The sequence below is a fragment of the Coregonus clupeaformis genome, unplaced genomic scaffold (genome assembly GCF_020615455.1).
Source record: "Coregonus clupeaformis isolate EN_2021a unplaced genomic scaffold, ASM2061545v1 scaf3338, whole genome shotgun sequence".
Taxonomy (NCBI): domain Eukaryota; kingdom Metazoa; phylum Chordata; class Actinopteri; order Salmoniformes; family Salmonidae; genus Coregonus; species Coregonus clupeaformis.
Genome location: NW_025536792.1, coordinates 36,272 through 47,707, shown reverse-complemented (window position 1 = coordinate 47,707; position 11,436 = coordinate 36,272). Strand labels below are relative to the sequence as shown.

Genomic DNA, 11,436 nt, shown 5'->3' with positions numbered 1-11,436 from the left:
AGACAGGAGCGGTCCGGAGACACTGTGGCCCCATCCGAAGAAACCCCGGACAGGGCCAAACAGGAAGGATATAACCCCACCCACTCTGCCAAAGCACAGCCCCCGCACCACTAGAGGGATATCCTCAACCACCAACTTACAATCCTGAGACAAGGCCGAGTATAGGCCCACAGAGGTCTCCACCACAGCACAAACCAAGGGGGGCGCCAACCCAGACAGGAAGATCACGTCAGTAACTCAACCCACTCAAGTGACGCACCCCCTCCCAGGGACGGCATGAAAGAGCACCAGCAAGCCAGTGACTCAGCCCCTGCAACAGGGTTAGAGGCAGAGAACCCCAGTGGAGAGGGGAACCGGCCCGGCAGAGACAGCAAGGGCTGTTCGCTCCAGAGCCTTCCGTTTCACCTTCACACTCCTGGGCCAGACTACACTCAATCATATGACCTACTGAAGAGATAAGTCTTCAGTAAAGACTTAAAGGTTGAGACCGAGTCTGCGTCTCTCACATGGGTAGGCAGACTGTTCCATAAAAATGGAGATCTATAGGAGAAAGCCCTGCCTCCGGCTGTTTGCTTAGAAATTCTAGGGACAATTAGGAGGCCTCGCGTCTTGTGACCGTAGCGTACGTATTGGTATGTACGGCAGGACCAACTCGGAAAGATAGGTAGGAGCAAGCCCATGTAACGCTTTATAGGTTAACAGTAAAACCTTGAAATCAGCCCTTGCCTTAACAGGAAGCCAGTGTAGGGAAGCTAGCACTGGAGTAATATGATCAAATTTCTTGGTTCTAGTCAGGATTCTAGCAGCCGTATTTAGCACTAACTGAAGTTTATTTAGTGCTTTATCCGGGTAGCCGGAAAATAGAGCATTGCAGTAGTCTAACCTAGAAGTAACAAATGCATGGATACATTTTTCTGCATCATTTTTGGACAGAAAATTTCTGATTTTTGCAATGTTACGTAGATGGAAAAAAGCTGTCCTTGAAACAGTCTTGATATGTTCGTCAAAAGAGAGATCAGGGTCAAGAGTAACGCGAGGTCCTTCACAGTTTTATTTGAGACGACTTTACAACCATCAAGATGAATTGTCAGATTTAACAGAAGATCTCTTTGTTTCTTGGGACCTAGAACAAGCATCTCTGTTTTGTCCGAGTTTAAAAGTAAAACGTTTTCAGCCATCCACTTCCTTATGTCTGAAACACAGGCTTCTAGCGAGGGCAATTTTGGGGCTTCACCATGTTTCATTGAAATGTACAGCTGTGTGTCATCCGCATAGCAGTGAAAGTTAACATTATGTTTTCGAATAACATCCCCAAGAGGTAAAATATATAGTGAAAACAATAGTGGTCCTAAAACGGAACCTTGAGGAACACCGAAATGTACAGTTGATTTGTCGGAGGACAGACCATTCACAGAGACAAACTGATATCTTTCCGACAGGTAAGATCTAAACCAGGCCAGAACTTGTCCGTGTAGACCAATTTGGGTTTCCAGTCTCTCCAAAAGAATGTGGTGATCGATGGTGTCAAAGGCAGCACTAAGGTCTAGTAGCACGAGGACAGATGCAGAGCCTCGGTCTGACGCCATTAAAAGGTCATTTACCACCTTCACAAGTGCAGTCTCAGTGCTATGATGGGGTCTAAAACCAGACTGAAGCATTTCGTGACACATTGTTTGTCTTCAGAAAGGCAGTGAGTTGCTGCGCAACAGCTTTTTCTAAAATTTTTGAGAGGAATGGAAGATTCGATATAGGCCGATAGTTTTTTATATTTTCCGGGTCAAGGTTTGGCTTTTTCAAGAGAGGCTTTATCACTGCCACTTTTAGTGAGTTTGGTACACATCCGGTGGATAGAGAGCTGTTTATTATGTTCAACATAGGAGGGCCAAGCACAGGAAGCAGCTCCTTCAGCAGTTTAGTAGGAATAGGATCCAGTATGCAGCTTGAAGGTTTAGAGGCCATGATTATTTTCATCATTGTGTCAAGAGATATAGTACTAAAACACTTAAGTGTCTCTCCCGATCCCAGGCCCTCGCAGAGCTGTGCAGATCCAGGACAGCTAAGCCCTGGAGGAATACGCAGATTCAAAGAGGAGTCCGTAATTTGCTTTCTAATGGTCATGATCTTTTCCTCAAAGAAGTTCATGAATTTATTACTGCTGAAGTGAAAGCCATCCTCTCTTGGGAATGCTGCTTTTTAGTTAGCTTTGCAACAGTATCAAAAAGAAATTTTGGATTATTCTTATTTTCCTCGATTAAGTTGGAAAAGTAGGATGATCGAGCAGCAGTGAGGGCTCTTCGGTACTGCACGGTACTGTCTTTCCAAGCTAGTCGGAAGACTTCCAGTTTGGTGTGGCGCCATTTCGTTCCAATTTCCTGGAAGCTTGCTTCAAAGCTCGGGTATTTTCTGTATACCAGGGAGCTAGTTTCTTATGACAAATGTTTTTCGTTTTTAGGGGTGCAACTGCATCTAGGTATTGCGCAAGGTTAAATTGAGTTCCTCAGTTAAGTGGTTAACTGATTTTTTGTCCTCTGACGTCCTTGGGTAGGCAGAAGGAGTCTGGAAGGGCATCAAGGAATTTTTTGTGTTGTCTGAGAATTTATAGCACAACTTTTGATGCTCCTTGGTTGGGGTCTGAGCAGATTATTTGTTGCGATTGCAAACGTAATAAAATGGTGGTCCGATAGTCCAGGATTTTGTGGAAAAACATTAAGATCTACAACATTTATTCCATGGGACAAAACTAGGTCCAGAGTATGACTGTGGCAGTGAGTAGGTCCAGAGACATGTTGGACAAAACCCACTGAGTCGATGATGGCTCCGAAAGACTTTTGGAGTGGGTCTGTGGACTTCTCCATGTGAATATTAAAATCACCAAAAATTAGAATATGATCTGCTATGACTACAAGGTCTGATAGGAATTCAGGAAACTCAGAGAGGAACGCTGTATATGGCCCAGGAGGCCTGTAAACAGTAGCTATAAAAAAGTGATTGAGTAGGCTGCATAGATTTCATGACTAGAAGCTCAAAAGATGAAAACGCCATTTTTTTTTTTAGTAAATTGAAATTTGCTATCGTAAATGTTAGCAACACCTCCGCCTTTAAGCGGATGCACGGGGAATATGGTCACTAGTGTAACCAGGAGGTGAGGCCTCATTTAACACAGCAAATTCATCAGGCTTAAGCCATGTTTCAGTCAGGCCAATCACATCAAGATTATGATCAGTGATTAGTTCATTGACTATGACTGCCTTTGAAGTGAGGGATCTAACATTAAGTAACCCTATTTTGAGATGTGAGGTATCACGATCTCTTTCAATAATGGCAGGAATGGAGGAGGTCTTTATCCTAATAAGATTGCTAGGGTGAACACCGCCATGTTTAGTTTTGCCCAACCTAGGTCGAGGCACAGACACAGTCTCAATGGGTATGGCTGAGCTGACTACACTGACTATGCTATTGGCAGACTCCACTAAGCTGGCAGGTTGGCTAACAGCCTGCTGCCTGGCCTGCACCCTATTTCACTGTGGGGCTAGAGGAGTTAGAGCCCTATCTATGTTGGTAGATAAGAGGAGAGCACCCCTCCAGCTAGGATGGAGTCCGTCACTCCTCAGCAGGTCAGGCTTGGTCCTGTTTGTGGGTGAGTCCCAGAAAGAGGGCCAATTATCCACAAATGTTATCTTTTGGGAGGGGCAGAAAACAGTTTTCAACCAGCGATTGAGTGCTGAGACTCTGCTGTAGAGCTCGTCACTTCCCCTAACTGGGAGGGGGGCCAGAGACAATTACTCGATGCCGACACATCTTTCTAGCTGATTTACAAGCTGAAGCTATGTTGCACTTGGTGACCTCTGACTGTTTCATCCTAACATCGTTGGTGCCGACGTGGATAACAATATCTCTATACTCTCTACACTCGCCAGTTTTAGCTTTAGCCAGCACCATCTTTAGATTAGCCTTAACGTCGGTAGCCCTGCCCCCTGGTAAACAGTGTATGATCGCTGGGTGATTCGTTTGATTCGATGTATCACGAGATCTTGGCCAACAACCTCCTTCCCTCAGTAAGAGCATTGAAGATTGGTCGTGGCTGGGTCTTCCAGCATGACAACGACCCGAAACACACAGCCAGGGCAACTAAGGAGTGGCTCCGTAAGAAGCATCTCAAGGTCCTGGAGTGGCCTAGCCAGTCTCCAGACCTGAACCCAATAGAACATCTTTGGAGGGAGCTGAAAGTCCGTATTGCCCAGCGACAGCCCCGATACCTGAAGGATCTGGAGAAGGTCTGTATGGAGGAGTGGGCCAAAATCCCTACTGCAGTGTGTGCAAACCTGGTCAAGACCTACAGGAAACGTATGATCTCTGTAATTGCAAACAAAGGTTTCTGTACCAAATATTAAGTTCTGCTTTTCTGATGTATCAAATACTTTTGTCATGCAATAAAATGCAAATGAATTACTTAAAAATCATACAATGTGATTTTCTGGATTTTTGTGTTAGATTCCGTCTCTCACAGTTGAAGTGTACCTATGATAAAAATGACAGACCTCTAGATGCTTTGTAAGTAGGAAAACCTGCAAAATCGGCAGTGTATCAAATACTTGTTCTCCCCACTGTATATTTATTTTGAATAGAGTGGGAGAAATTACTCAGGAGTAACTATCCAGTGTGGAGCACACAGTTGAGCAACATATGTTTTCTGTTTTATCGGCTATATAGGCTAGTAAAGAGCAGTTCCCCAACAACACCATGTTTGATAAATGTTTACATAAAAAAAATATGTTCGCTTATTTATTTGACCATTATATTATTTCATGGGTATTTTACTGTTCCTGGTCTAATTATGTTATACATATGACCCACTTTCTGTGAGCTCAGAGTTCCTTCTTTGATGACTAGGCAGCAAGTATACAGTGCCTGGAGCTGGGTAAAACTAATAAACAGTCCTAGTATTAAGGCCTTTGGGCAATGGGGTCCCTTTTAAATTGACCCAACCTGTTCTACTGAAAACTTTTAATCTCACAGGAATGCTGTTTTCCTGTTTAGGTGGGTCTTTCAATGTTGATTCAGAATCAATACAATAATTAATCTAATTATCATTTAAATGTACACTAACGGTCAAAAGTTTTAGAACACCTACTCATTCAATGGATTTGCTTTATTTCTACTATTTTCTACATTGTAGAATAATAGTGAAGACATCAAAACTATGAAATAACACATATGAAACCATGTAGTAACCAAAAAAGTTTTAAACAAATCAAAATATATTTTATACTTGAGATTTTTCTAAGTAGCCACCCTTTGCCTTGATGACAGCTTCGCACACTCTTGGCATTCTCTCAACCATTTTCACCTGGAATGCTTTTCCAACAGTCTTGAAGGAGTTCCCACATATGCTGATCACTTGTTGGCTGCTTTTCCTTCATTCTGCAGTCCAACTCATCCCAAACCATCTCAATTGGGTTGAGGTCGGGTGATTGTGGAGGCCAGGTCATCTGATGCAGCACTACATCACTCTCCTTCTTGGTCAAATAGCCCTTACACAGCCTGAAGGTGTGTTGGGTCATTGTCCTGTTGAAAAACAAATGATAGTCCCACTGAGCGCAAACATTTACATTTACATTTTCGTAATTTAGCAGACGCTCTTATCCAGAGCGACTTACAAATTGGTGCATTCACCTTATGATAGCCAGTGGGACAACCACTTTACAATATATATTTTTTTCTTTTCTTTGGAGTGGGGTAAGGGGGGGTAGAAGGATTACTTTACCCTATTCCAGTTATTCCTTAAAGATGTGGGGTTTCAAGTGTCTCCGGAAGGTGGTGAGTGACTCCGCTGTCCTGGCGTCGTGAGGGAGCTTGTTCCACCATTGGGGTGCCAGAGCAGCGAACAGTTTTGACTGGGCTGAGCGGGAACTGTGCTTCCGCAGAGGTAGGGGGGCCAGCAGGCCAGAGGTGGATGAACGCAAAGCCCTCGTTTGGGTGTAGGGACTGATCAGAGCCTGAAGGTACGGAGGTGCCGTTCCCCTCACAGCTCCGTAGGCAAGCACCATGGTCTTGTAGCAGATGCGAGCTTCAACTGGAAGCCTGTGGAGTGTGCGGAGGAGCGGGGTGACGTGAGAGAACTTGGGAAGGTAGAACACCAGACGGGCTGCGGCATTCTGGATGAGTTGTAGGGGTTTAATGGCACAGGCAGGGAGCCCAGCCAACAGCGAGTTGCAGTAATCCAGACGGGAGATGACAAGTGCCTGGATTAGGACCTGTGCCGCTTCATGTGTAAGGCAGGGTCGTACTCTGCGAATGTTGTAGAGCATGAACCTACAGGATCGGGTCACCGCCTTGATGTTAGCGGAGAACGACAGAGTGTTGTCCAGGGTCACGCCAAGGCAAACCAGATGGGATGGCATATCGCTGCAAAATGCTGTGGTAGCCATGTTGGTAAAGTGTGCCTTGAATTCTAAATAAATCACAGACAGTGTCACCAGCAAAGCACCCCCACACCATCACACCTCCTCCTCCATGCTTCACAGTGGGAACCACACATGCGGAGATCATCCGTTCACCTACTCTGCGTCTCACAAAGACACAGTGGTTGAAACCAAAAATCTCAAATTTGGACTCCAGACCAAAGGACAAATTTCCACCGGTCTAATGTCCATCGCTCGTGTTTCTTGGCCCAAGCAAGTCTCTTCTTCTTATTGGTGTCCTTTAGTAGTGGTTTCTTTGCAGCAATTCAACCGCAAAGGCCTGATTCACACAGTCTCCTCTGAACAGTTGATGTTGAGATGTGTCTGTTACTTGAACTCTGTGAAGCATTTATTTGGCTGCAATTTCTGAGGCTGGTAACTCTAATGAACTTATCCTCTGCCGCAGAGGTAACTCTGGGTCTTCCATTCCTGTGGCGGTCCTCATGAGAGCCAGTTTCATCATAGAGCTTGATTGTTTTTGCGACTGCACTTGAAGAAACTTTAAAAGTTCTTGAAATGTTCCAGATTGATTGACCTTCATGTCTTAAAGTAATGCTGGACTGTCGTTTCTTTTTGCTTATTTGAGCTTTTCTTGCCATAATATGGATCTGGTCTTTTACCAAATAGGGCTATTTTCTGTATTTTGTAGTTTTGATGTCTTCACTTTCACAATGAGTAGACCCTTGAATGAGTAGCTGTTCTAAAACTTTGGACCGGTAGTGTATATTTAATCCACTCTGACACTATGGCACTTCAAGGCATAATCTTCTAAATATCCGTAATGTCCTGTCCATAGCAATTGACACTAAACTGACTTTGATTGAAATCGATGTTATGTTTGTCAAATGCCTTGACTGTGGTGGTCTGTTGAATGGCCCAATTTTCAATTTTCCATCATTCTGTTTCAGGTAAGGTGTTTCAAGAAACAGAGAGAATTTCTAATTTTAAAGAGCCATTGAAGCCTCAACTAACCAAAAGATGTTAGCAAAATGTTCCTTTGGACACCAACACTTGTTGTGCCAGGTGTAAACAAGTCAGTATAACAAAGTGCTATGTTATAAAGCAGGCAGAGTGCTCTTTTCTGCAATATTAGTTTTCATTTGAATGTCTATTGATCCACATTTTGTCTGATTGTTGTGAGGCTACAACATCAGTAAGGTAAGTCATCTGTAACAGAGGACTGGTTATAATAGCAAACAAATAGCAAAATAGTTGTATAATTCCCTCCAACTAAGGTGGGAACCTTCCCACAGTTTGACAAACAGTATCAAAAACATTTGAAAGAAATTGTTTAAGTGCATAATGCACAATACCCAGTTTGTTATATATAATCACACATGCCCCTTGTACTTCCCTTTGCATTTTGTACATTTTATACTTTGTACACTTTGTACAGTTAAAATGAAGTGATCTGCTCCTTCTTGGTTTTTATGTTTATAATTTTATATCATGTATACTTTATTTAATATGAGAGATGAGTTAGGACAAGTACTTTATTACATTATTAGTCCATCAAATACGAAATTGTGTCTTAAGTACTGTATAGGGAGGAGCACAGGGTCAGCCACAGTGCTGCCCCTGGAGCTATGTAGAGGTTAGCTAAGTGCGTTGCTCAAATAATAATAATAATAATAATAATAATAATAATAATATGCCATTCAAAGACAAAAGTAGGAAGTGGTGCCAGGGATCTGAAACCAGCAACTTTCTGATTACTGATCAGTTTCTCTAACCTAACACCATCTCAAATTTAAATAAGTGTTTTGACACTTTTAATTGTGGTTGTTTGTCTGGAAGAGGATAAGTCACTGTTGAACTGGATGTCTGCAATCAAATATTTCTCAACAGAATTTCAAAAGGAATGAAAACAAGAACGTGGTATATATGCATAGCCTATTGCCAACTTTATTTATGTGTTTTGAATGGCTAAAACAAAACAAAATTAGACAAAAAAGCAGAAACTATTTATCCTACTTTTGCAGGAAACTGAACAAGTTGAACATGAATAGAGAACTAATCTAAGCAGTAAAGGGATGGTAGTGGCGAGTCATTCATCTTCTCCTGCGTCGTGACCTTGTGACCTGGGTCTCCTCCGGGGTCACGCACTCTGTCCTCTGGCAGCCACATTTATTGATGTGGATGTAGGAGTGGTTGTACTTTGACCCGTCTGGGCAGATCATCTCCACTTCCTTCTTGGTGGTGGATACTTCCCGACAGCAGGTACAAGAGCGCTCCATCATGTTGGCCTCAAGAGAATACCTGAAAACAGAAACGAGAGGCCATGTCATTATGTGGAAGTAGTGATGGTAGCAGTTGTAATTATATAACATTGACTGAGTTTACACAGGCAGCCTAATTCTGATGTTTTGACCAATCAGATGAGCTCTTTTGCCAATAATTGGGCAAAATATCAGAATTGGGCTTCCTTTGCAAACACAGCCATTGTAACATAACATATTACTGAAAATATAATTTGTAGTTTGCATTTAGACAGGCAGCCCAATTCTGCTTTATTGGGAGGATTAATGTGTTAGTGTTCTTGAAATATTTCAGGAATTATCAAAATACTCACATGGCATAGGTGCTACATGATCCACCGCATGTTGTCACTTCCACCTCGTTTGCAGACTTGCAGCCATTGCTGTCCAGGTACACTTTGCCCTTTGTCACATTGCATGGCTTATTTATTGGAATACCTGCACACAAAAGTGACATTTTCGAACAAATTAATGTTAACCATTCTGAGGACCATGGCAATAGCTAAAATTATTTTTTCAATGCATGATAAAGGGCAAGAATGATTTACAAATGTCCATCAAAAAGGATGGTGTTAAAAGACACTCACAGACATGGCAGCAACCATCTGGAGCAATGACTTCAGTTCCCTTAAAAACAAGAACATGGAAGAAAAAGCAAGAACATTTTGAAGTCACTGACGTAGCGTTTACCAAACCGGCTCCACATGTTTTTCAGTGCAGTGCTCTTGCATGGTTCACTTTAAGCAGCAGGTGTCTATAACCTCACATAAATACACAGTAGGTTTACCATATTAAGCAACAGGACTTGGTCTGAGCGACTGGGCATGTTTAAACTGAATTTCACGAGTATGATTTTGCACATTGTCCAGTTGTTTTTAAATGGGCCAGCTTCCCGGCCTACAGATAATTTGACAGATGGTTATTGTAACTCACGGGTATGCAGTCTTCTGGGTAGAAGTCAGGGCACACAGTCTTAGCCTCCATTGTGATGAGTTGGTCCATAATCTTTACGCACTCAAACTTTAGACACTTGTCTCCAGATGGTATCCAGACGGAACCAGGCTGTAGAGGTGAGAATGTGAAAGATATCAACAGGAGATTCTTCAAAAGATTTAAGATATACTGTATCATTGGTAAGATAGTTATTTTGCATAAAACTTTAGTGCTACAGTACAATTACATGTTGGTGTTTTTAAATAATAAAGTGAAATAGGACTGATATGTTTAACGAATTGTAAATAGTAATGCTGCCTGATGCTATTTTACCTGAATAGTGTGTGTGGTGTTATCTGGCAGCATAACCACACAGCTTGTCTGTACACACTTCCCACAACACTGCCCAGGAACGGCTTGATGATCATAGCCCTGTAAGGAAGAAGTCAGCCCAGAGAGGAGAAAACCTTTATGATGTGCACATGATCTCTCTCATACCAATGTGTGATCCAGGTAATTCACTAGTAATTACACTTATTCAGTAGTAGCCCAATAGTGGACACAGATGAATCAGGGTTATTATAATATTTTGACATGGATAAGAACTCGGCAAATATTACACTAAGTTGGTTGAATTACATATGAGGCCAAAGGGTGTAGATGTGTCAATGGAGATCACTTACCTGCTGGCAGTGAGTGTCACATTCAGTAGGTTGACACTCAATGATATGTAGATGGGTTTGGGCATCCACCCTGTCACCACACACACAATTCTTACACTTGTCCTCGGGAACATTGGTACCAGGCTGGAATGAGAAAATGCAACATTTCAATGGAAAATGTATGAATTGAGACACTTTTTGTGTTCTATCTAATCTAATGTTTGTCTAATCTCATAAAAGGATTGACCCAAAAATATTTTTGGCACCCTAATAGAGGCCTCTAATTGCTTTATGGAGGGTTTTAATTTGTTTAGTTTAACTTCATTTGTTATTAATGTATGCAAGTAAAATAACATTGTCCTCTTTTAATAAGTTACATTCAAAATTGTTGATAGTGTAGAAGTGGTGGGACTGGCCAAAATGAACATTGCATAGAATGCATTCTCACCTGATATTCAGTGTTGTTAAATACACAGACATCCATTGGCACTGTGGGGCAAAGAACATGGATAACCACTCAATACAGCAACTAACATGTTGGGATATCTATGGTATGCACACTCAAGCACATGCAGACGCATACTCACAGCATTGATAAGTTGGGCAACAGACTCCCATAGTTGCCTCTATCTCGAATCCGACTGGACAAGTTATCTTGGAAGTAGAGCATCGTTTGACATCACACTCTGTTAGAAAGAAACAACTATTAAAAACGATTAAAATGGCCACATTGGTTGGATATATTAGGTAGTCACCAAAAATGTTAATGTTTAAACGGAGATGTTAGAAAGCCCACATATAGAGCACATTATCCTAACACGTCACTCACCACATTTGTCCTTTTGACAACAGTCAACAGTTTCTACGACCTTAACTTGGCCCTCCTGATCACAGGTGAGAGGAGGCTGATGTTGGCATGCCACAGGCTGGCATTGGATTTCCAGACTGTACGGGTCACAAACACAATCCTGGCAGTTGCTCACCCAGGTCTCATTTGCCTGCAATGAGGAACAATTTAAGCTCATCAAGGTTTGCATTGACACGACCAGCACAAAGTTCAATCATTCTGTGTGTGGAATCATGCATTACTGAAGCGCTTTGAGGTTCTAAGAAAAGCACTAT

The 11,436-nt window shown here is 42.3% G+C and overlaps 1 protein-coding gene across 1 annotated transcript in view; it reads right to left on the bottom strand.

The window, feature by feature from the left end:
* Window positions 1-8,463: 8,463 nt before the first annotated feature.
* The window catches only part of LOC121561485 (mucin-5AC-like), a 37,705-nt gene continuing 34,732 nt past the window's right edge, over window positions 8,464-11,436 (bottom strand). Inside the window, exons 36-44 of the mRNA XM_045220203.1 lie at window positions 11,144-11,312; window positions 10,902-11,000; window positions 10,763-10,803; window positions 10,336-10,458; window positions 9,986-10,084; window positions 9,653-9,781; window positions 9,307-9,346; window positions 9,034-9,157; window positions 8,464-8,720 (exon numbers count right to left, since the gene is read on the bottom strand). Coding sequence (XP_045076138.1) covers window positions 8,513-8,720; window positions 9,034-9,157; window positions 9,307-9,346; window positions 9,653-9,781; window positions 9,986-10,084; window positions 10,336-10,458; window positions 10,763-10,803; window positions 10,902-11,000; window positions 11,144-11,312 — 1,032 coding nt within the window. The 3' untranslated portion in view covers window positions 8,464-8,512. The remainder of the gene's footprint in view (window positions 8,721-9,033; window positions 9,158-9,306; window positions 9,347-9,652; window positions 9,782-9,985; window positions 10,085-10,335; window positions 10,459-10,762; window positions 10,804-10,901; window positions 11,001-11,143; window positions 11,313-11,436) is intronic.